Source organism: Maniola jurtina, chromosome 5 (genome assembly GCF_905333055.1).
Source record: "Maniola jurtina chromosome 5, ilManJurt1.1, whole genome shotgun sequence".
In the NCBI taxonomy this organism is placed as follows: Eukaryota; Metazoa; Arthropoda; class Insecta; order Lepidoptera; family Nymphalidae; genus Maniola; species Maniola jurtina.
In genome coordinates this window covers 2,182,985-2,208,738 of record NC_060033.1, presented here as the reverse complement: position 1 = coordinate 2,208,738, position 25,754 = coordinate 2,182,985, and the positions used below count along the sequence as shown (strand labels likewise).

General features: G+C 37.0%; 2 protein-coding genes across 5 annotated transcripts in view; both read left to right on the top strand.

Moving 5' to 3' along the window:
• LOC123865475 (protein Wnt-5b-like) overlaps positions 1-13,290 on the top strand; it is a 50,753-nt gene extending 37,463 nt beyond the window's left edge. For all 3 annotated transcript variants that reach the window (XM_045906525.1, XM_045906526.1, XM_045906527.1), the window contains 5 exons: positions 143-323; positions 6,234-6,345; positions 6,705-6,807; positions 12,055-12,212; positions 12,418-13,290. In XM_045906525.1, coding sequence (XP_045762481.1) covers positions 143-323; positions 6,234-6,345; positions 6,705-6,807; positions 12,055-12,212; positions 12,418-12,615 — 752 coding nt within the window. In that variant the 3' untranslated portion in view covers positions 12,616-13,290. The remainder of the gene's footprint in view (positions 1-142; positions 324-6,233; positions 6,346-6,704; positions 6,808-12,054; positions 12,213-12,417) is intronic.
• Positions 13,291-14,388: 1,098 nt separating this feature from the next.
• LOC123865462 (endoribonuclease rege-1-like) lies at positions 14,389-20,652 on the top strand. Of its 2 annotated transcripts, none has more exons than XR_006795972.1 (6): positions 14,389-14,548; positions 15,312-16,025; positions 17,380-17,555; positions 18,834-18,935; positions 19,336-19,559; positions 19,882-20,022. XR_006795972.1 is itself a non-coding variant. In XM_045906508.1 (6 exons), the coding sequence occupies exons 1-6, from the start codon at positions 14,516-14,518 to the stop codon at positions 20,096-20,098; spliced, it is 1,362 nt and encodes a 453-aa protein (XP_045762464.1). In that variant the 5' UTR covers positions 14,389-14,515; the 3' UTR covers positions 20,099-20,652. The 2 variants fall into 2 exon arrangements, 1 of the variants encoding a protein (XP_045762464.1); XM_045906508.1 differs by having other exon boundaries at positions 19,336-19,455; positions 19,882-20,652.
• Positions 20,653-25,754: the final 5,102 nt, after the last annotated feature.

Below are 25,754 nucleotides of genomic sequence, written 5' to 3'. Positions count from 1 at the left end.
GAGTGTTCTTAGCTATAATCCAAGAAAATCAGTTCAGCCGTTTGAAAGTTATCAGCTCTTTTCTAGTTACTGCCTTCACTTGTCGGGGGTGTTATAAATTTTTAATTTACACTTGTAAAAAAAAGGTTAATGCTTGTTGCAGCGTCAAGAGAAACCGCCTTCACACACGCCATAACAGCGGCCGGGGTGTCACTATCCATTTCCCGCGCGTGTCGAGACGGCAGGCTTTCCTCCTGCGGCTGCAGTCGAGCGTCCAGGCCGCGGCATTTGCACAACGACTGGGTTTGGGGCGGCTGCGGGGACAACCTTGAGTATGGATACAAGTAAGTCATTGTTTTACCCTTATAGGATCACTTTGTTGTCTGTCTGTCCGTCCGTCTGTCGTGTCTGTCAAGAAACCCAGTATTAATAGGGTACTTGGTACTTGGCCTAGAATCGTGAAGTTTGGCAGGTAGGAAGGTCTTATAGCACACGTAAAGGAATAAATCCGAAAACCGTGAATTTGTGATCACATCACAGAGAAAAAAAATGTTTTGTAGAGTCAGGGAGCGATGTAGAGAGAAAAACGCGTCCAGAGTTGAGACGTTGTGTATTTGATTGCAAGATAGATTTACAAGATAGAGGTACTGTACTGGTAACCGTCCGTAAAGTGGTGCCGGTATTCCGTCTGCCACTACGTACACTGTTAGCCAGTATATATATCCCTAGTGTCTCGAAAGGTCCGGTGATCCGTACACAATCGAGTGGTGGACTAGACATCGAACATAGGTTTCCACATGGCTTTATATAACGAGCGATACATAGTAATCCCGCGACTTATCGGACAAGTGGCGCCATCTAGTTCTCTCTTTGGAAACTAACTTCGTTACAGGCTCCCCCTCTGGCCTCTAAGACGTCCCGGCGAGAGAGCCAGAACTTTCTAATGGTATTTTGCGTGGACGACCTCTTTTCCGAATCGGGTTTACAGGTTTGGGAAGAGCCTCACTTCCAGATGAACTGTATATTTTAAGTGCTGAAGCATGATAAATACCCTTGCTATCGTAAGGTGAATTTGGCATTGTTACTTCAAATGAGCTGGATCCATGTCTTCGCTTAATCATATAGGGTCCGTCACGGCGTGGTGCAAATTTTGTACTGACTCCTTGTTGACTATTACTAAGTATATGTGTTTTCACAAAAACTAAGTCACCAGGCTTGTAGTCCGGACAAGGTTGTCGTTTGCTATCTACGTATTCTTTACGTTTTTCCTCATTCCATTCTTGCACCTCTCTTGCTCTTTTCATCGTGTCGGCTAGCATTAAAAGTTTAGGCGTTATTTCAGGAATGAAATTCTCTTGTTCCACAATGGTTCTGAGATCATGCTGTATATAAGATTTGCAACCTGGTCGTGATAGTGTGCCTGTTCCGTCTCCCCCTGGACTAGAACCACTCCGGTAGCATAATTGCTAGCGTCAGTAGCGAGTAGGTTTGATTTTTACGTCTCTAATCTTGTAAGATGGTCCCGAACTCCGACGTCGTTCGTCTTGTTTTTCTTTCTTCACTTCTTCGTCACTCGACATGAGTTCTTTGGTCGAAGAGATTTTCGAGCCCCACGTTGGGCGCCAATGTAGAGTCAGGGAGCGATGTAGAGAGAAAAACGCGTCCAGAGTTGAGACGTTGTGTATTTGATTGCAAGATAGATTTACAAGATAGAGGTACTGTACTGGTAACCGTCCGTAAAGTGGTGCCGGTATTCCGTCTGCCACTACGTACACTGTTAGCCAGTATATATATCCCTAGTGTCTCGAAAGGTCCGGTGATCCGTACACAATCGAGTGGTGGACTAGACATCGAACATAGGTTTCCACATGGCTTTATATAACGAGCGATACATAGTAATCCCGCGACTTATCGGACAAGTGGCGCCATCTAGTTCTCTCTTTGGAAACTAACTTCGTTACAGTTTTAATTTTCAAAGTAAGATAACTATACCAAATGGGGTATCATATGAAAGAACTTTACTTGTATATTCTAAAACAGATTTTTATTTATTTTTATGCACAATAGTTTTTGATTTATCGTGCAAAATATCGGAGAAAAATACCCGACGGCCTGGAACCCTCAGTACGCGAGTCTGACTCGCACGTGGCCGGTTTTTTTTAACACTTTAAGCCATGTATAAAACACAAAATATTTATTTGTATTACCAACCCTGACTACATAATAATATTAGGTTCGCTCAAAACATGAACAGGTGTAAATTAAACCTGTGCCTATACTAAGTACAATAAAGAACTATAAAGATATCCACAGTCCTCATGTTATCCTTGTGGCTTCAACTATTTCACAACTACGAGTATAACTACAGTAGTAGTAGTTAGGTATACTGTCTTTGTAATTATTATTAACCAATAACAATAGTACCTTTAAAACGTCCTCCGTAATAATTATGTTTCCCTGTCCTCCTTTGTACATTTATTTAAATCGCCTTTTTCCTAGTAACTTTACTGTTAAAACTACAATTTATGCCACTCTGGTACTTTATCAATCTAAATATCGAAAAAAATTGCATGAAATGGGAACTTTCACAGAAAGATATAAATCTTGTCTACTAGATGGCGCTAAGTTCAGTTAAAACGCGATACGCCTCAGTGCAACTGTGTTACAACTTACATACCACATACCATTCGTGAAAATTAAATGTTTTTACTGTGGTAATGGGATGTGTGTGCCATTTTATATTTAAAAAGTCAGTTTAATTTAATTTTTATAGCAGAGTCCGTTGATAATAATTTTAATTTTAGATCAATAAACGTAAGTTTTCGAATGTTAATTTCTGGATTAATTAAATTTACTCGTAAACTTATTGCGACAACGCATACTACCTAGGTACAACGGCCCCTATATGTTATTTTGAAAAAACGGTGTCCTAAAATCGTTGCGATGCAGAGCGTATACAATACATTCACGTTGAAACAAGTTATTGATATTGTTTTATTTTAATACTGAGAAAAACCTCAAAAAGTTGTAAGGTACCCTGTCGAAAAATCAACCACCCTGTCTTACTTTGTACCCGTTTACTAGGAATTCAACAAATTATAGAAGGTAAATGTGTCACGACACACGCCACAAACAAACCCAACACTTAGAATATTGCACGCCGTTTACCTTTTGTGTGTATTCAAACCAGGTGCTTTAAATTTTCCCTACATGCGAGAAAGGAAAAGATATCTTCTGTCTCTATTTAAGTGCCTACTTTTCAGTGTGTGGGTAATTTTCCTCCACCACCAACGAAAATAACTAATTCAAGGCTCACCTGACTTTGCAGCTGTGTGTGTGTGTGTATAAAATTATTCCATTACTTATTTCACGTGGCAAGGTAAGGTGGAAACGTTTCCTACAATTTCCTTGTTCCCTGGTACTCTCAGGTGAGACGCAAGACAGGTAAAAATTTACCTTCTCGAATTTGCGAAGGTGTTGGTTTCCATTTTTAAATAACACATTGATTTTGATAATAAGGCATTATTAAAATAATAAGATTGACACGTTTATCATTAACGTTAATGAAGTCGACATTAATTGTCTCCTATGAGCTAGAACTGAAGTGCAAAAATCATAGTAATGCGTAATGCGTTTTTTTTGCAGGAATAGTTTAAGTTAACCTGGGGTATATTTTCTATCTTCAGGGCTGCAGCTGTCAGATTTCCTTCACGGTTTTGTCAAAGCATGGTTTAAGACAGGTCGGATACTAGGACTTCACAAGGTAAAGGAAAGTCATTTCCCAAGGGTAGGGGTTGCATCCGGATTCGGAAAAACGGCATTGAACGGCGTTTGGTGGCTGGTGCTTTGGAAAACGGTATTGAAACAGGCCTTTTTTATGAATATGATGATCAATCACCAGTGTTTGATTGATACTCGGTGCTCTATTTAATAGAAGCGTTTAACCTTGTTTTATAGCAATAATTGATACCCATTTTAATTAAATCAACCCGTAAAAACTGATATAAATCATCATTTTATACCAAGCAATTTCAATAGAATTTTTTCGTAGTCAGAGGAAATGAGAATGATCGCGCAAAAGATATGCTGAAAATTTTGAAATCCTCACGTTGCGCGTCGTCAAATTGTCGAAGAAAACTGCCGAGAATTGGAACGCAAAAGCGATGAAAGGAAGAGCAAAACAAACAATTTTGATATAACCAAATTATCTAATTAATTTAAGGGCCCTTCAGCAGAAAAACATGAAATTTTCTGCATATTTCGTATCGAAAATACCAGGAAAACAAAAGATGCGAGTAGCCAGACTTCGGGCTCGTTTTCCACAACGGCAACGCCCCAAAACCATCCCGTTTTACCCCGTATTTACCCCTAACCTGATCGCGATAAGTGTCCCACGGTGTTTTGAGGGTTAAAGAAATATGAACCTTAAACGTAAGGTGGAAAGACGGTTTTGCCTTCATGATATTAACCCATGGGTGTTTTCAAGAATGTCTACGAAATTACTGCAACGTCACACTGTTGAGGTTGTATTTACCAGGAATCAGGGAAACAAGAGAAGTAACGTTTTGAAATATTCCCCACTTAACAATTTGAAGATTATATTATTAAAAAAATACTGATAAACCTAAAAAGGACCAGTGGAATGATTGAACTGCGCTGCGCTGGTCAAACTTAGTGCTTGCTTTTCAAAAAAGCACTGTGATAAAATTAAAATATTGATTCGTTTGTCAACATGCGGACTTTTTCCACGAACGCTTTTTTAACTTTCCCTATCCCCGCTCTTTAAAAAAGCTTTTCCGATATTTTGGCTCTTTGAATTTTCTTCATGAGGAATACAGGATTGCGAGAAGTTGTAAAATGTGAATAGCAATGCCAAGAATGCCAAGTTGTAGGGCGAGGGGAAAAGTTGGGTAAAGGAAAAATGCGCCCTCTTAACTTCTTAAAGGAGATTTTCCCGCATTCGAGTATTTTTCTTACTAGGCGGGCAACGGCCGGTAAGAGATTCAAAGGAATTTCACTCCTTGCGATTTTCTTGTGGCATAACTTAGAACTGAACTTTTCTACATACATACTCATTCCAGCTGTTTAATGAATTTAAAATATAAATACCTAACAATAGAAGTTTGTAATCACCTACCAAAATATTATTTAAAGTCTTTTATTTTTATTTTTATTGGTTTTATCTGAAATACTGACTAATTAAGCACAATAAATGAACAATACATAATAATACATTAACACGATTAAAGTAAGTACGTACTGTTTTTCATTTATAAAAAAAAGTAAAATTGTGGAAAAAATAGAGTATGGTCTTATTTTCACTGAATAAACCTAGTTACATGTGAATTACTGAAAACTAAAAGACGGAAAACTGGATAATCTAAACCCGGATAAACCGGGTAGAAACGCTTAAGCAGGTTTAAATCCACGATCATATACCAGGGAAGCATAGGTTACTGAAGTTTATTAATCCGGATTCTGGAGTGGGATCGCCTTTAGAACTGAAGTGAATTTCCTCTACGCGAGAGTGTGTTTCAAAGAGTGTAGTTTCTAAAAATGGTATATTAAAAGTATCTATAAGTAATTGCTTATTACGGTATTTAGCATGCTTCACTCATGCACATGCATGCACTCGAAAAATATTAAGTTTTAATAAAATTTAAAATACCAAACTGGGCTTAAGCTAATAAAATAATAATGGTAAGAAATATTATAATATTAACAAAGCTCTTGTAGCCATGAATCTTTTATATTTCATTATCGACTGTTTAAACAAGTAAACGCTATTGTGTATTACATGAAGTAGAAATTTCCAAAGCACACCTTTAAGCCTTGCTACGAATCGATATTTCGTAGCTCTACGTGGGTCGTAGCAGTGGGCGTAGCTTAACGCGAAAATGCGAACATTTGCCATCTCCTTTTAGCACGAAAGCTTTCATAGTACCAGGAGGAAAAGTTGGGGAAACTTTGTTGAGCTTCCGAAGTCCGATAAAGTACCTACCTATTTAATACCTTTCGTTGATAAAACTTTGTATTAAATGTTACAATATTGGCTGAACTTATTGCTAACGACGACTAACTAATGATGATTTCTCTGGTAAAGTGGTAACCGCTGTGTTACAAGTGGGTAGGCCTGGGTTCGATTCCCGCTAGGTTGTGAGTGTACAATTTCTAAATTTTTTGGAAATCTTTGAAATCCTTCCCCCTACTGTCGTTTAGAGGTATTTTTAAGTGACGCCAGTTGTATTCCTCAGATTCACGGAAGGCTTCGTGGACATACGGGAACGAGAACGCAAAGTGAAGCGAGGCAGTCGCGAGCAGGGCCGCCAGCTGATGAACAGACACAACAACGAGGCCGGCAGGAGGGTAGGTCGATATTAACGTTACTCTAGCCACGGCCGAAGCCTCCTACCAGATCAGACCAGAAAAGAAGTTACAAAATTCCAAACATCTGTCGGTAATTGAACCCGGGACCTCCCACTAATAAGACCACAGCGCTTGCGATTGCGCTAGGTACGCCGTCAAAATCAAAAGTAGCCTAATTCACTGTCGGGTTTTTAAGTATACCCAATACCCATGCATAAAATCACGTCACGCTTCATTGCGACGTGATTGAAGGACAAACCACTAAACTAACAAACAAACACACTTCACATTATTTTTATAATGTAGGTTGCTGTGAGAACCTAGCCAGCTGTACAGCTTTCTATCGTTTGTTGTACCAGGCTGTCATACGGAAGTCGCGGGTGACTTGCAAGTGCCACGGCGTGTCGGGCTCCTGCAGCCTCATCACCTGCTGGCAACAGCTGGCCACCTTCAGGGAAATTGGTAAGAAATTCAGTACCAGGGCATTATTTACTCGTATAATATCCTACTATCGGCCAGCAGAAGTGGTGAATGCTCGTGAGGCGAATAACATCTGCCCTCAAAAACGTCTCTTCGTGATGACCACGACCGCTTTGCCAAGAATGTTATTACGAAGAAGAAGATAATAATATATTATTGTCTAGGATCCCTGAGCCTCCAGACCTATGTCATTTTAGCAAAGTTGGAGAATTAGTAGTCTACTACGTAACGGGGCCTTTTCAATTTCGCAGGTACTAAATACAATTAAATTCATTTTTTTTTTTGCTTTTTAACTGGAAATGAAATATTTAGCCATAATTTCAATATCATAGACCTTATGATCTATTGACAACGCATACATAAACTACTGGACGGATCGGGCTTTATGATGTGACGGGCATATCCAATAAGAAAAGATTTTTGAAAATTCAACTCCTAAAATGGGGTTTGAAAGGAGATCATTCTAGCTCCATACATTTTTGGGCCTTTTCTGAAAGTGCCGGCCAACGAAAAAAAATGGTACGGATCGTTAGAACTAGCCATTTGGAGTAATAGTTAATATGGCAGAAAAGTTGTAGGATTGTTCTGAACCAAGTTATACAAGGTCGAAGATTCGTCATTTTCATACATTTTATTGATTTCTAAAAGTGCTGGGAAACATAAAATAATGTTAGATATTGCTAGAACTAATGATTTGAAGCAATTATCATTATGACGCGAAGGCTGTGGGGCCATTATATGTCGTGTTATACAAGTTATACAAAAAATGAATATACTTTGTATAATTAATTGCAACCGATTTTATGATTTTGTTACTGTTCTGATCGTTTTATACGAATTTGAATACACGTACAATTATTTTGACTCCCACGAAGTGCTAGATCAGCTGCAATGTGGACAAAATTCGTTTATACATACCTGGATTGTATGCGGCCTTGTAATACTAGGTGATCTCATCCAGCCATCTCCCAAACTTCTGCCACTGGGAATTCTGGGAAACTTGGGATATCTCCGGCGAGCTCTATGATGAATGCACCATTTGGTTATACGTACTGTTCACCATAGTAACTACGGGCTTGCTTCAGTCGATAGCTGCCCAAAGCAACCTGCGTCAATTCTTCTGGAACGTGAATCTAGGAAAGTCATTGAACGGAGAATGTCGGCTTCCATAGCCTGGAAATGAGCTATCTTCTTCTATTATAATTACATATTGTTTGTGCTAACAAGTTCTGCTGAACTGTTTTGCTCATTAACCGTTCATGGATTACGTCAAGAAAATCACGTGCATGCACGTTGTTGTCTATCAGAACATGATAGCCTTTCAGCAATGCTGACAAAATCCTGAAATAATCGACGATGTTACTTTATGTCCGGTTACAAATCCTGAATAACCCTGAGTAAACAAAAATCTCTTCCAAAGCGGTCGTTAATCATTTACATTATCCAGCAGCAAATGGTAAAAATTCTAGATTTATGGGCTTGGTCAGTAGTTAGCTAGGTTTTATACTGATGTTTTGTTACTGGCATTTGTGCCACATAACCGCACACCTCAAAAAGGAAGGATTACCTCAAGATTTTTTATGGTATCTCTAAAACCATGGACTAAGATAAAAATCCAGTAAAAATCTTCTATATCATTTAAGGTATCATTTAAAATCTGGGCATTGGAAGTTGCTGCAGCGTGTAGATTATTGTTCCATCGCAACAAATATAAAGGCTTTTAGTGGTTTCGGAACTTGTGGTTAGGGTATGATTTTCACGGAAAAACGTAAATAGTGCTTTTCTGAAGATATATGTACATGCCTGTATCTGTCTGTACATGCCCTTTATAGATAGCCTTTCTCTCTTGAGGCATGCGGTTATGTGACACAAATGCTAGAAACAAAACATTTAAATGAAACCCAGCTAATTACTGACCAAACCAATAAATCTAAGCTTGTTACCATTTGCCGCTGGATGGTGGAAGTGATGAATAATTGCTTTAAAAAAGATTTTCGTTTGCTCAGGATTGATCAGAGTGACCGGGCATTAAGTAACGTGATCGATTATTTCAGAATCGCGGTAACATCGCTACACAGCTATCATGTTCTGATAGACAATAACGTGTACTACAGACGTGATTTTCTTGACAAAATCCATGAACTGGTCAATGAGCAAAACAGTTCAGCAGAACTTGTTAACACAAACAATATGTAATTATAACAGAAGAAGCGCTCATTTCCAGGCTATGGAAGCCGACATCCTCCATTCAATGACTTTACTAGATTCACGTTCCAGAAGAATTGACGCAGGTTGCTTTGGGCAGCTATCGACTGAAACAAGCCCATAGTTACTATGGTGAGCAGTACGTATAACCAAATGGTGCTTTCATCATAGAGCTCGCCGGAGATTTCCCAATTCCCAGTGGCAGAAGTTTGGGAGATAGCTGGATGAGATCACCTAGTATTACAAGGCCGCATACAATCCAGGTATGTATAAACGAATTTTGTCCACATTGCAGCTGATCTAGCACTTCGTGGGAGTCAAAATAATTGTACGTGTATTCAAATTCGTATAAAACGATCAGAACAGTAACAAAATCATAAAATCGGTTGCAATTAATTATACAAAGTATATTCATTTTTTGTATAACTTGTATAACACGACATATAATGGCCCCACAGCCTTCGCGTCATAATGATAATTGCTTCAAATCATTAGTTCTAGCAATATCTAACATTATTTTATGTTTCCCAGCACTTTTAGAAATCAATAAAATGTATGAAAATGACGAATCTTCGACCTTGTATAACTTGGTTCAGAGCAATCCTACAACTTTTCTGCCATATTAACTATTACTCCAAATGGCTAGTTCTAACGATCCGTACCATTCTTTTTCGTTGGCCGGCACTTTCAGAAAAGGCCCAAAAATAATGATCTCCTTTGTGTAGTCAGTGTACAAGAATGAATGTTATATATTGGGCTTTCTTGTAAAGTTGACATTCTTGAATATTGGATGAGGTGCGATTTATATTGGTTCGAACTGCCAGGCCACTATTAGCTCTATACTTTGTAGAAGGCAGACAAAACCAACAAGCCTGGAATAAATCGTCTCCAATACATTACATTCCACAAATCACTCTATTAAGCGCCCATTCGCCACAGAGACCAAAAACTAACATTCCGTAACCGGGTAAATGGGTCTCCATTGTACTTTACATCTGATACTGTAAAGCTAATGAGATCGATTAATCCTCCTGTCGCTTCGTGCTGTCCTGGTACACGGTAAATTAATCTCCTGGACTGTGTGCTCCCTTCATCATCCATGGTGTGTTGATGGCAACCCATTAAATTTTATGACGTTAGGATTTTAAAAACGACTTACTTATTCCGAGTTCCGACACTGCTAAGACTCTACCGTCATAAGCTCTCTCTGGTTCTCATGTGAATATTAACCAATCAAACTCAATGTAATTTTGTAGACTCGTTCTAGAAACTTATCTAAGTATGTCTGTGATTTGCCAGTTTTCCGTAAAAATAACTAGTCTTAAAACTACGCGGGTTTATAATATACTAGCTGATACCCGCAGCTTCGCCCGCGTGGATTGGTCAGATCCCCTGCAGCATCAGGATTGAGGAGTTGGAATCCAAATTTTTTATAAAACAATGTCGCAAAGTTCCTCTATCGATTAAAAAAGAAACGACGCAAATCGGTTCAGAAATCTCGGAGATTTCGGTGTACATAGGTAGAAAAACACAACTCCCTTTTTGAAAGTCGGTTAAAAAATTAGCCATGTTACACCCTGATCAATCCTCTACTTGTCTGTGAAAATCCCGTCAAAATCGGTTCAGAAGATCCAAAGATTAGCCTTTTCAAACAGACAGACAGACAGACAGACAGACAGACAGACAGACAGACAGACAAAAATTTTAAAAACGTGTGATTCAGTGTTGGTATCGTTCAAATAACCATATGAGCTTAATATGACGTAGTTATTTCGAAATTACAGACAGACACTCCAATTTTATTTATTAGTATAGATGTAAGTTGGAAAAACCGATAGACGTTGAGCTCCTATAGTGCTGGAACGGTGACCTTGCACCAGAAAGCGCAGCGTTGAAAGCTCTCCCACTAAATGGATGGACGATATCAAACGAGTCACAGGGAGCCGTTGAATTCAGGCGACGCAAGACCGTGGCGTGTCGAAGTCCTTACAAAAAACCTATGTCCAGCAGTGGACGTCTATCGATTGATGACAATGGTGGTGGTATGTAGATTTTTACATCACAATTACCACCGTTATCGTAGGAACTATTATATAACGCAAATCTGGAAAACCACTGACATATAAATTAACGTAGGTAGATATAGCTATATTTCATCGAGCGACGGTCGTTTAGAGCGCACTACGAATAAACATAAACCACTCTTAAACTGAGGTGTTTCTATTTCAAAGAATTCTAGATCGATTACGATCAGAAATGGCGGGAAATGATCTATGAAAGTGGTTTTTAATGGTCCCTTAAGCCGTAAAAGCGTAAAATAATAAGATATTAATGAGAAAATATTATACCACGAGGCTTATATTATATTTTATTAATTAATGGTAGGTAAGATAGTAATTAAAAATAAGCACACCTACTTGATAATGATAGTTCCGAGTTGGTTCCAACATGGTTCCAAGCTATAATTAAGTAAAATTTATTAATACGTTTTAATGTAGGTGTCGTTCTTAATCCAAGCTATGATCAAATGTAATTTATTAATGTTTTCGTAGAATTAAAAGTTACAATTAAATTTAAATAAATTAAATTTTAATTAACGTTGTAATTTTAATGACCGTCATGAAACATTCTAAATTTAAAATACAATCCAGAGACAATAGATCATTTACGAATAAAATGAAAATTAAGCTTGGTGCACATTATTTATAACCACGATCTAATATTCAGAATGTGACACAGAATATTATACCGTTATTTTTAGGATTCTTTATCCGAAAGGTGTCAACAGGACTCTATTACCTACTAAGCCTCGGCTGTCCATCCATCCGTCCGTCCGTCTGGTTTTATCTCGTGAACCGTAATAAACAGAGATGATCTATTCACAGAATGTGTATTTCTATTGCCGCTATAAACAAAATTACAATTTATACTAAAAATTACATAATAGCCGCCATGAAAATTAAAAAATAATTAAAAAGTGTTATTTCTTGTACGATGCTCCGGATTTTTATTTTATTTCATCAGGAGACTATCTACGCGACAAATATGAAGGTGCTACGGAAGTCAAGGTGTCTCGACGAGGGAAACTGAGGCTTAGTAATCCGAACTACAGTCTGCCGACTGCACAAGATCTCGTCTATTTGGAAGAGTCACCCAATTACTGTATTCGAAACGTTTCATTGGTATGTTGAAAAGTGGTCGTATAATTTAATTCCGAGTTTATTCATGTATGTACCTAATAAGTTTGTACTTATTTGTTTTAAAATGACTTGACCACATTTCGTGGCTGTTTCACATATTTTATCTACATAATATTTTGCCCCTTCAGACTAATGGCTAGCTTATTCAGCTAAGAGTGAATTTGACACATGTTTCAATATATTTCAGGGTTCACCAGGCACAACGGGCAGAGAATGCAACAAAACTGCAGCCGGCATAGACGGCTGTGCACTCATGTGTTGCGGTCGTGGATACAACACCAAGAAGATCGTTGTGAAGGAAAGATGCGAGTGCAAGTTCCACTGGTGCTGTCGAGTGGATTGCAACACTTGCGTTAAGACTATGGAAGTGTATACTTGTAAATAGTGACCTAATTTTTTTTTTGAAACAGCTTTTAACTATTTAGGAAATAAGTATTTATTAAACTTTACTCGTAGGAAAGCTTTGTATCTAATTGGCGACCTTTTAAAATTCGTACTTAATTAATGATGATAAGTTTTGCGATATAAAGTAGATTTATGACTCTTGTAAAAATAAAACTTATTTCAAAAACTTTTAGAAATAGAGGGTAGAGCAATAATGGCGTCAGTTGTGAAAAAAGACCGAATTGTTTTAATGTGACTAAGTATATTCAATTAGGTACTGATTTTAACCTATACGAATCCAGCTGACGGCTTTCCCTGTAGTAGGTAACTATGTATGTACTATGTACCTTTTATTGTAAGTTATTAATTTATGATTTTGACCGTTTTCGATTGAAAATATTTAAAAAAAGTACAGCAAAAATATTTTTATGGAAACTTAGATAATATCTATCCTGACTCTTTGAAATACTTAATTACTTCAAATAAAATAATATTATTTACATAGTATTATTAGCAAGCTTACATAAGTAGGTACATAACTAGGTACTTGCCTAGTTCATAAAATTTTAAGAAGATTCTATTAGATTCCTCACCTTGACAATATTTCTTAAGGATTGCTTAGCAATACTTACAACTACCCTTAAGTTAAGATGAAAATGATTTATTAATAGCAATAGCCTAGATAATGCAATGTATCTAGTAAATGTTTGTATAGAATAAATAATTCAATATTATGAAATAATATTATTATTCTTGTCTACCTAATCATTATTATCATCATTACAATCAACAGATTGCCATTCCACTACTGAGCACGGTTCTAAACTCTCCTCTCAAAATGAGAAGGGCGTAGGCATAAGCCATAGCCCGCCATGCTGGCCAAGTGCCAGAAAAATATGGACAGCTCTGACTCATGCATCATGAATGTAAATTAAGAATCAAATGAACTAATGCAAGTTTACTTGCCATATTTTCCTTCTTCGTTAAAGTATTCCATATATTGAATTACTTAAAACTAACGTGACTAGGAGTTACGTAACTAGGAATTACGTTAGTTAGAACTAACTATTTAATGTTTTAATTAATTCATTACATTATTTTGGAAAAAAGATTCCCTTATTCATTTTTTAACAATGTGTTCTTAGCTTGATATTATAATCTGTAGACAAATTGTCTTGTCTATGGAATTTTCGATATCTACTCTAATATAAGTGCGGCAAGGATATTTTGGCGTGTGGCCAAAATCGGAATCTTGTAAAATGTCAAGTTGTCCCCTTGAATATAGTGTTGCTAAGTAAAAAAAACAGAAATTCACTGTTTTTTAATATTCGTTCCATTCCATACATAATAATATCATCAGTCATCACGATACACAGTTAATAGATACAGCATAAATGTGTCTGCATCTTGTAGCTATATTTAGCACGAGGTAAATATAGTATTTGAACAGATAAACACGATAGGGTTACAAGTCCCTGGCTAATCAATGGTTTTATTATTTTTCCCCCTGTGTGAAAATAGGGATGGCCTTCCCTATTTCTCATTCAGATAGAATTAGATAAAACTTACTCAATTTTCAACATTAATATTTTCAACATAGGTATTCTCCAAAATTGAGGAGATTTTATTTGCTGGCAGTCTTTCTTCTACAACTACGCCGCTCTGTCAATATCATTCATGTGCCAGAAGATCCTTGTCGTACTGTTTATTCTCTATGGTTGTAAATGTTGTGGATTGCCTGTGAATTGTCTGTCAATGTCAAAAAAAAAAGACGCCATCTTTTTTGTAAGTCGTGGTTTTGTTTTGTTTGCGGATTTGTTGAATTGATCAAGTTTGTACAGGATATTATTTCCAAATAAATTATTTTACAGGATAAACCTATAAAATTTCCATAACGTGAAATGGGGAAAAATTCAAAACAAAGAAATCGTTCTGTAAGTTGTTCAACAGCCAAATGAATGTTTTTAATATTTTGTTTATTATAGTAGTCCGCGCTAGTTTCGCGATGATTGAATTTAAATTATGTATGTAGTTTCGCTAACTTTCGTCGGTACGTGTCAGGAAAGTTAGACTATTGCTTTGTTATTGTATAATAAATAAAATGTGTAAAACTAACCTAAACAATAGTGCTTGCAACAAATCTTAATTTCGCAGTTACCCTCCTGTAACCCAAAAGTTTTTCCTTATTTTTCGTCACCTTATACTTACTGCAAATACTAGACTTGCATTTAACAAAATTCCGTGTATACTCCAGTTCTTAAAAAAGCAATGAATTTTGAAAAAAAAAAATAGAATAAGGCTAATTTTTCATTAAACTACGTTAACTGCTGCTTAAATATGTTTTAAAATAATGGTTTAATTTTTTCATAAGTAAAAATGCAGTATTTTTACCTGAAAGTATGATATTTTGTCATTCATAACTGCACTGGTCTGTGACATCATTTTGAAAAAAGTTATCTACTTTTTTATAAATAATATTTATCTACAGTAGTGAAGACTTGCACTTAAATTACATTTGCAGAGTGCTAACCATACTATTCTCATGTGTTTTGTATCTTACATCTTACTCATCCTCGAGTATTAATGTTTTATGCCATCTAATATGAATGTAACATGACCAATGATACAAAGTCATTGTGCTAGTGATGGAAGTCTTTAGAGAGTGTAACTTGATATATTAATTGACTAACTTTCCAGAAAAATGCACATGCTACAAAGGTACAAAAGAACAATAAGATTCTAAGGAAGAAGTCAAGTAAAACCAACAAGAATATAAAAGTATTGTTTGATCGCCTTCGTAATGGAAGTGACTCATCTTCTCCAAGCTGCTCCAACAATACTGTCATAGAACTTGACTGTTCAGAGATCAAGCAAGACAAACAAAACCTAACCAGTAGTTTTTTCATTGGGGATGGTGAAGATGGTAATTTAATAATAAATAATGCTCCTTGCCCTGAACAATGCTCAACGCCTTTATCCAGCAAACATAATTCAAAAATGGAATCACCTCTCCGAACAAACAATAATTCAAACTCCATACAGAATTTTCAACAAGAAGTGGAGGATTTAACGAGAGAAATTAATAGAGATTCTTATTTAACAATAGATTTAACAAATGATACTACTCTTAATACTACAAATCCGCAAACTACAGTCATAGATTTAGCTAATACCACAGACAATCACACAGTGTCAAATACGAATTTGTCTATGAGCGGAGATTCTGATGTTACTGTAGTAAATGTTGGGAGACGTAAAGATCGAGTGAACAGCACACAAATGAAGAAGTTTTTGAATGCAATAGCAAATATGGATTCCTCACAAAAAGGAACATTGTTAGATCTTATGGCACAAAGGATTTTTAATGGTTGCAATGGAACTAGCAGTAAAACTAGTTTGCCGAGCCTTAAGGTAAGTCACAATGTTTATTATGTTTTTACTTTATCTGAAAATTTGATGGTATAGGTGTACTGCATACTCGAGATGGTGATGGTTCATATAATGAATTAAGAAATTTTAGAAATATTATTGGTGGTTTCAATCCAAGAAATTACAAAACAAGTGTTGACCCTTTTAATACCTTGGACCAGTTCATTCGAATCAATTGGAAGAATAGGTACTCACATGATACTTTATAAAATGCACCTATATACAAAATATAACTGTGTAAGATCTATTATCATTTATCTATAATTATTTATCTATTACTAGCTGATGCCAGCGATTTTGTTCCTGTGGATAAAGGCTTTTTAAAATTCCGAAGGAACTCTAACTTTCTGAGATAAAAAGTAGCCTAGTAGCAATCCAAGATATAATCTGTCTCCATTCTAAATTTCAGCCAAATCTGTCTGGTAGTTTTTGCGTGAAAGTGTAACAAACACACACATTCACACAAACTTTCGCCTTTATAATATTAGTGTAATTTGAAAACAAGGTGCCATGTTATTAATTATGTACTTCTTTTCTCTATTTTCTTTTTTGTATTATAAAATGGGATATTTATTAGTTAGCTTGTAGTAAAAGTTTTGGTATAGGTACAAACATTTAAATAAAGAGATTTCTTCAGCACTAAAATCATAAAACAAATTTAAAAAAGTAAGTTTTTGCTTTAAACCATCCATATTCTTAAGATAATAAAACAGGCATTCATTTTTATTCAATTCATTTGTTGAACAATGCTTCATTGTTTCACTAAACGCTAGGAGTGTCAACCACATGTCAGAGGATGGCTTGGGTAATAAAAATAAAGGGTCCCATCATTGCACTGGGAATGCTACAAAAGTTTTTAGGAACTTTTGTTATGGTCCCTTACTCCAGACTCTAAAAACGAATACATACAATTGGTGATTCCATTCCTTGCTTTATCAATAATTTTTCTTATTTTCATAGTACCATGTCTCATGGAATCTTGATATGGGGTAAAGCTTATTATTATTATTGGGGTAGTGGGGCTTGGTATGGGATATTGGGATTTTTTTTGTAAATTTTGTAAAAAAAGCAATATTTGTTATTTATAATTTATAATTTAATACCACGCGATTGCCTTTTGAGAAATGAATTGAAGGAAATAGGTATACTAACAGTAGCAATATACTTACAGCAACATAGTAATTTTTGTTAGAAAAATGTTCTTAGTTACAAAAAATAGTTTTTGATATATTGTGCAAAATGTGGGGAAAAATACCCAAGTAAGGAACCCTCGGTGCGCGAGTCTGACTCGCACTTGGCCGGTTTTTTATTTATTAGTTGTATATTATTTTTATAGACTGGCGCCGCACGCGCACCTGAGTCAGCGGAGGACACGTACATAAAGCAGGTGATACTGGGCAGGCAGGTCTCCCGCAACAGCATCGGCAGCAACATCTACAACCCCGAGCGAGACATACGTAACAAGACCGGCTTGAGGATGATTGTTATAGATGGCAGCAACGTTGCTATGCAGTACGTATTTTATCATTTTTGCATTAACTACCTTGTTGGTCTAATGCAGTGATGGGCAAACTACGGCCCGCGGGCCAACTCCGGCCCTCAGACTGGTTTGACCTTTAATCAAATATTTTTGATTAAGTGTGTAAGGATATTAGGTTGGCTATAGTCTCGAACATGTCTTGAACATAAAAACATCTGCCTTGACCCAAACAATGGCCAGAATAGTGTGCACGGCAAGTGAAAAAAATGTCATCGTCCCAGCACGAGGCGGGGGCCTGGCCTCAGGTAGGCAGGACTTCAAGCTCCGACTCTGGGCAGTGGGTTGTTATTATTGCCATTTGTCGTGCCATCTGGCATCTAGTCTATGAATAGTATGAGTCCGCACGCACGTTGCACTCACATGTGTCTTCGCTTATTGTGATTTTCGTACCTAAGCAGTCTTTTATAACAGTCACAATAATATTACGCCGCCGCCGGTCGCTGCAACAAATGCATGTCATGCAAGTATGCATGGCTGTAGTGGGGGAGAAGTTTTGGGGGTCTAAAACGCCCCGAAATACCAGACAAAGTGTTTTTTTTTTTAATATGCACTAGTTTTTGAATTCACATACCTAATAATTTTTTTGAAAATATATCCAAAATTTCGCGCTCGCTTCGCTCGCACTTTCATTATGTGTTAAGTATATGATGCCCACAACTCGTCCGCATGGATTTAGGTTTTCAAAAATCACTTACGATCTTTTTAATTTTCCGGCATAAAAAGCCTATGTCCCGTTTCTGGGAAACCAATTACCTATCTCTGAATAGAACCAAATTTAGGTCAAGAAGATAGGCTGTGAAGAGGTCACAGACAATCTACTTTATTATTGAAAAGATACTAAAAAGAAAATTTTGTTATGGCTGAGCTCATGTCAATTTAGTTTTTTTCTATTATAAAACAAATAAATTGCGCTCGCTACGCTCGCGCTTCTGTTTATGATTGTATTGTATCTAGAACTGTCAAATTGAATTTCCGTTAACTATTCCATTTGTCCTGAAAGGATTCGGTTGAACCCCCCTCCCGCCCCTCTAAAATTGCTGGCTACGCCCATGCAAGTACCTGCTGTATTAAATTATCTGTAAACAATTGTGATTATGACAAGTGAAATAATGTCTAAACAAAAAGGAAAGTTGACGCCGAGTGCCGAATAAATCTGGCCCTCATCAGATTTCCCAAGTTTTTTTTGTATTATATTTTGTATTAACAGGAATAAAATAAGTGTTCTTTGAGAGAAATTTTCAACTTTCTAGGCACAGCCGGGGCAGAGTTTTTTCAGTAAAGGGGCTAAAAATATGCATTGAATATTTTGTGCAGCGCGGACATGCTGTCAAGGCCTTTGTGCCCCAATTCAGGTAAATTATATTAATTACATATGTTATTTATCGTAAAATATTAGAAGCTTGTATACAGCCAGTTTGATAAATCATATACATGACAAATGAGGCACTACATAGTTAGTGAAATAGATTCTTTCGTTATCTCTACTAATGACAAATATTCAAATGGTCCTTCGTGTTCACAGTTTTGTATGAGTTTATTTCGGCAGCCAGCAGTTTGCAGGGTTGTCACATTAAAGTTTCAAACTCCACACTAGGCCAGCGCAGTGGACTACAGCCTAACCTAACCCTTCTCATTCTTGGAGGGCACGCGTGCCCAGTAGTGGGCGGCGATGGGTTGAGATGATGATGAAACCACTAGAAACCTCAATAATATAATCAGAATTTATAAGCCGGTTATTGTGTATATTTGCAGGTGTAAAGCAGGCAAAAGCACAGACGGCAAACTGCTCAGCCAGTTGGAGAGACAAGGGCTCGTGGTGTTCACGCCCTCCCGCGAGATACAGGGCAGATTGATCAATTCCTATGACGACAGGTCAGTTACAACGTTTATACTATACAGTGTGTTAAGAGAATACCTCGTGTGATCATGCCCTCGCGTGAGGTACGGGGCAGGTTGATCAATTCCTATGACAACAGGTCAATTACAACGTTTATGCTATACAGTGTGTTTAGAGAAGGCTTCGCGTGTTCACGCCCTCGTGCGAGATACAGGCAGGGAGATCCTTCCTACGACGATAGATCAGTTACAACCTTTTGTATTACATACAAGTAGTATGTCCTACAACGTTTGTACTACAAGTGTTTGTAAGAGAAGGCCTCGTGTGTTGACACTCTCGTGCGAGATACTGGGCAGGTTACTCTTATCGGACGTATAAATGTATCTCTATCTCTTATTATTATTACTACTATTCTTCATCCACAAAATAGGGTAACACTCAGTTCTATTTAATTTCTCCAGATACATAGTGCAGTGCGCAGCGGAGTTCGATGGAGTCATAGTGTCCGGAGACAATTACAGGGACCTGCTGCTCGAAAACCCAAGATGGCGGCATGTCATAGAGAATAGACTTCTGCAGTTCACGTGGGTCGGGGATATGATCATGTTCCCCCGGGACCCCCTGGGGCGAAATGGACCCACACTGGAACAATTTCTAAGACACTCCCCAACTGTGTAGTGTAGTGGCATAGACAATATAGAATAAAAAAAAGACTATCAGAGACAATATGTCCTATTTTTCTAAATGTGATATTAATGTTTGTGTAGAAATTTGTGTGAGCGTAATAGAGAAGTTTAATTTTTTTATGTTAAAATTTTTGTTACTTATCTGCAATTTTTTTAAAAAGATAAACTGTTCTATTATATCCTACTAATTAAAAGAGGTTAGAAAAAATATTGAGAAAAATATAACATTTTGCTTAATATTTTGAGCCAAAAAATTCCTCTTTTAACTGAAAATATACTGGAGCAGTTTCACTTTACGAAGGAAAAAGTTTTTTTTTTTTTTTGAGATCTCTCAACATAACTACTTTTTTTTTATAACTATACTTAATGTAATTATTGAAATTGCAATACAAAATATAAAAATTAAAAAAAAAAAAACTTTTTGTAAAAATTTAAACAAAGATATTTTTTTATATTTTAGATGAGATTTACTTTTGGATGAAAAAATTTTGGTACTAAATTGACAACTGAAAATAGACAGAAAGGCATTCCAATATCATAGTCATTTAGTTATTAATAAACAAGTGTAAATTAAAAATTTATAACACCCCCGACGATCCAAAGTATTTGAGTTTTCCAAAACATCATTTTCAAATAAATAATTATGTGTATAGGCAACGTCCATCTTGACAGCTTGACATTTGTCTATTGACATAATATTAAGAACCTAACGGTTATCTAACCTTCTTTTCAACAAGAAAACTAGAAAAGAGCTGATAACTCTTAAACGGCTGAACCAATTTTTTTGGATTATAGCTAAGAACACTCGATCAAGCCACCTTTCAAACAAAAAAAAGTAAATTAAAATCGGTTCATTCGTTTAGGCGCTACGATGCCACAGACAGATACACAGATACACAGACACACAGATACACAGATACACACGTCAAACTTATAACACCCCTCTTTTTGGGTCGGGGGTTAAAAATAGAAGAATCTCAAAAACTGGGCATGGTTTTGAAGCATAATGTATTGAAATCATTTTGACTTCAGTCAATCTGATAACCAATTTTATAAAATTTCACTTGCTACATTTTTGGATTACAAATTTAACTCCATCGAAACCTAATAAATGGGTACCTACCAAAAAACAAAATCCGCAAATGCAATAGATACCTAATAAAATCCATACCAATATTAATGCGAAAATTCTGTCTGTCTGTCACCTTTTCTCTGTCCATCCGTTTACCTAACCGATTTTGATGGGTTCAGAAGATAGCTTGCATCCCTGAGATGGACATAAGCTACTTTTTATACCCAAAAATCGAAGAATTTTCAAAATCTTAATACACGTGGATGAATTGAGGGCATCATCTGGTACCTAGTATATCTATATTTCTATTGTTTTAATTTAGTACAAAACATGCATTTAAATATTTGTTTGAAGCATGTCATATTACTTAATTATGTAAATATATAATAAAGAACAGATTGTGTTTTTTCAAACATAATCTATTTTAATTTTTAACATATTTTTTTTTAAATTTTATAACATTCATCTATTAAAATAACGGTTCCATGGTACCTTTGAATGCAGCGCAGAATTGGGTTGGTGCCAATGTCAAAAAGAAATTATTTCTTAGTAATTATTAAAGGTTCTTCCAAAATTCTGTTACTTTTAAGTTTGCTAACCATTTTATATTATTGATTTAACTAGAAAAAGGTGTACGTCAAATTAAGTAAAATGTTTATGATGTCACACCTGTGTATTTCATACAAGCGCCCTTACTGAGCGAATGATTTGAAGTATGATAAAAAGTTGCTGAATTGACTTGTAGCCATTATTCCTAGTCTAACGTTCTGGCTACACATTCGGTCTTGCCTGCGCAGTTAAAACTGCACATTCAGTTAAAACGAGACAGATTTATCCCAGTGGCATAATACTGTCTCGTTTAAGGCTGAGATCTATAGGGCGCATTTAGACTTTGCTCAGATTTAAGGCACTGTTAAAACGAGACAGCGTTATACGGCTGCCATAAATCCGTCTCATTTCAACTGAAACTTAAGTCTAAGCAAAGTGAACGCTCTATAGATGGTATGGCTCTCGACCTCAATGGTATCGCTGCGAAACTTCTAAGTGAATTTAAGACGAAAAAGCACTTGTAAAAGTCTACTTGCATAAAAAAATATTCTATTCTATTGTAGACGCGACGAGTCTGTGACGTAATACTCGTCCAGGATCACTCGTATCGCCGCTATAGTATCGCCCTGTGGAGATTGTATCGAATTTGGTCACGCGGCGAGACTTGCCGCGATTCTCTCGTCTTTCGAAATGGCGTCTTAGCGTGCTGGCATAAAGAGCCACGTTTACTGATAAGTCGATGCGGGCAAAATAGCCCCAAGCTATCTTATGAGCACTCACATAAAGGTCTTGTTTCTTAGACATAGGTATAAGATAACATAAAGCTATTTTACCTGCACCGACTTTTCGGTACTGGAAACCTAGAAAATTTAAAGCAGATACACGTAACACTTGCTTGTGACGCGCGTGAATCCGTAGATATAACTGCACGCAAGCGGTATGCTATCTCTCATACAGTTCCATACAGTATAACGCAATAGTACGCGCTACGTCTACGCTTACGCGGCCTGTGTGGCCGCCGCTTTATTCCGAAAAGACGTTTAAATAAATAACGACCCCTGTTATGAGGTGATTAAGTGCATTTTCGGGTACATACCACGATTAATTTGTTTTGTCTAACTGTCTAACTTAAATTTGACATTGAATGTTCACAGATGCGTCAATGTTTAATAGATGTATAAAACGCTTTCATTCATTGAAGAACATTCACGCGTCTGCGAGTCAATTTAGCGACTTATTTTTTAAGTTTAGCTAAGAAAAATTGATTAAAGATTTAAATAGATAATGATCCAAGCTTTAATATTTTAAACAGTGAACTATTCGAGCCTATTGAAAATATTTTAGCTAAACCGACGTAAGCATTAAGATATTGTAAAACTGCCAGATTATCTTTATTTGTCATATTACCAAAAAAAATTACCAAGATTACTGATTAAAAGATGATTTTTTATATAATATGCTTGTTTAATTTTTTTACCCCATATGAGTATTTTTTGATTAAAAGATGATTTTATATAAAATGCGCTTGTTTAATTTTTTATCCCATATGAGTATTTTTTTTTAATTGCGCTTGATTGCAATCATTCCATGTATGGAGTGTAGGAGATGATGCAGTCTAAAGTGAAGTGCACCTGCTTAAAGGGTACCTAACTAGTCATTGGTCTTTAGAAGGTAGCACAGACCAGAGGGGGTTTTCTATGGAAGGTAGTTATTATAGCTAGTGGGGAAAAATTAGAAACGAAGCAAATCGCTTCGTAGAGACGAATCAGTGGAATTTTCGGCCGTATTCACGATCATTAGGGTGAGGCCAAACGGACGTAATTTTTTGAGTTGTAAGTCGCGTAATTTCGGTTGCGTAATTTCTGCTGCATTTAGTTTCATACAAAAGTTCAACTCATTTTGCGTCGCTGTGTGGCACGAACTGGACTTTTGTATGAAACCGAATGCAGCAGAAATTACGCGACTGACAACTCACAAAATTACGCTCGTTTGGCCTCACCCTTACTGAGGTCTCACAGTGCGCTCGAACGCATAGTGTAGGTTCCACCAATCAGATAATTGCAAATTGATGTGATACAGTAATTTGATTTGTGGAACACACTGCGTTCGAGCGCATTATGAGACCTCATAGTAACGTTTGTGAATACGAGTGTAAGACTATGTAGGGGTGCAGACAGTGACGGATTAACCCTTAATCAAATTAAGCAATTGCCTAGGGCATCACGTCTGAGGGGGCACCAGAAGAAGCACAAAAAAAATCCGTCCTTAGGGCATCACGTCTCACTCTCACGTCACCAAAAACCACACCAAAGTTTCTAGGACTAATTTGAAAATTCGCGCGTTTTAAGTTGACATAGAGATTAGAGTCCGAACTAGAGCCATAACCCCTCTCCCGCTTGACCACTCGCCGCCCGCTAGGGCATTCGACAATTCGAATGCCCCCGAAAGCCGCAAGGCGCATTTCAATAAATAAATAATTTAGCTTTGGTTTTTATTGCTGTCGCACCTACTCCACTTCTAAAGTACGTTACATCTCACCATCTAATTTTACAAAAAACCGGCCAAATGCAAGTCTTACTCGCGCACTGAGGGTTCCGTATTTTTTTCGACATTTTGCACGATAAATCAAAAACTATTACACATAAAAATAAATAAAAATCTGTTTTAGAATGTACAGGTAAAGCCCTTACATATGATACCCCACTTGGCATAGTTATCTTACTTTGAAAATTAAAACACATTCAAATTTTTTTAAATGATGTAACCACAAATTCGGGGTTTTCAGATTTATTCCTGTACAATTGTGCTATAAGACCTACCTACCTGCCAAGTTTCATGTCTCTAGTTCAACGGGAAGTATCTTATAGGTTTCTTGACAGACACGGACACTTGACGGACAGACAAAAAAGTGATCCTATAAGGGTTCCGATTTTCCTTTTGAGGTACGGAACCCCAAAAACTAATGTTTTTAGGCAGTAAAGGTTTAAAGACCGATTCTAGTTGACATACGGATAGGGGGGCCCACAGGCATGAATTGCTTAGGGCATCAAGTAGTCTTAATCCGTCACTGGGTGCAGACCTTGGCAGTGCCTCACGGTTTGATAATAAAATGGCGAGGTGACGAGTAAAGTGCCTACGTTATAGCATCTAGCTTTTAGTGATGATTTAAATACTTAATCCTTCTGACAATTGAGCCCAGCCTGTTCAAAACCCAGCGTAGGGTTTGTACTGTTGCCTACGTCATTAGGGAGATGTCTCATTAATGCGTTGCGTTGCGTCGTTGCAAGGCAACGCTTTGTGTGCCACCTGCATTGCGAGAACCCACGACCGCACGTACCTCAGTCATGGCATTTATCCCAAATTATCGGTCTTTCTTGCACCAAGAGGAAAAAATCTATATCGAAATGACGAAATCCTCCACACTCATGCTGCGATAAAAAAATGTGTATGCACGCCCCTCTAGCAATCGACGGCTTAGAGTGAAAACCTCGTAAGTGTAAAAGAAGTAACTTTTCAGGAGGAAGAAAAAACTGCGTGCTGTAACTAACAGAAGCGAGTATTTACGAGTTTCTCATTTAATGTCATAGATGGCGTTACGAGTATCGAATGAACAAATTAGTCAGATCAGGATGTGCGTTGCGAGGTTTTCTTCCTAGAAACGAAATAAAATAAATTTGAGCAAAAATGCATTCCCGAGGTTTTCACTCTAAGACGACGCAATGGACTGTGGAACTTTGTCCGTCGTGCGGACCTCCAAAAGCGCAACCCATCACCCTCCCGCTTCGCCTCTCGTCCATTGATTGATTCGTTGCAAAGTCGCGTGCGACTGTGGCATTACCATGTCATTTAAAATACCTATAAGAAAAACGACGCAGGATTTTTTTTTTAAATTTATAGACTAGCGTTTGGCTGCAATCAGACATGCTAGCAAGTGATGATGCAGCCTAAGATGGAGCGCGCTTGCCTAAAAGTTGCCAGGTTAGAAGCCAGTCAAGAGTAAATACTCTTGACTGCTACTTTAGCGCTT

Coding starts and splice junctions, on each gene's coding strand:
- LOC123865462 (XM_045906508.1), top strand. CDS start 14,516: ATGGGGAAAAATTCAAAACAAAGAAATCGTTCT. Junction 16,026..17,379: donor CTAGTTTGCCGAGCCTTAAG/GTAAGTCACAAT, acceptor TTATTTTTATAG/ACTGGCGCCGCACGCGCACC. Junction 18,936..19,335: donor GCCTTTGTGCCCCAATTCAG/GTAAATTATATT, acceptor GTATATTTGCAG/GTGTAAAGCAGGCAAAAGCA.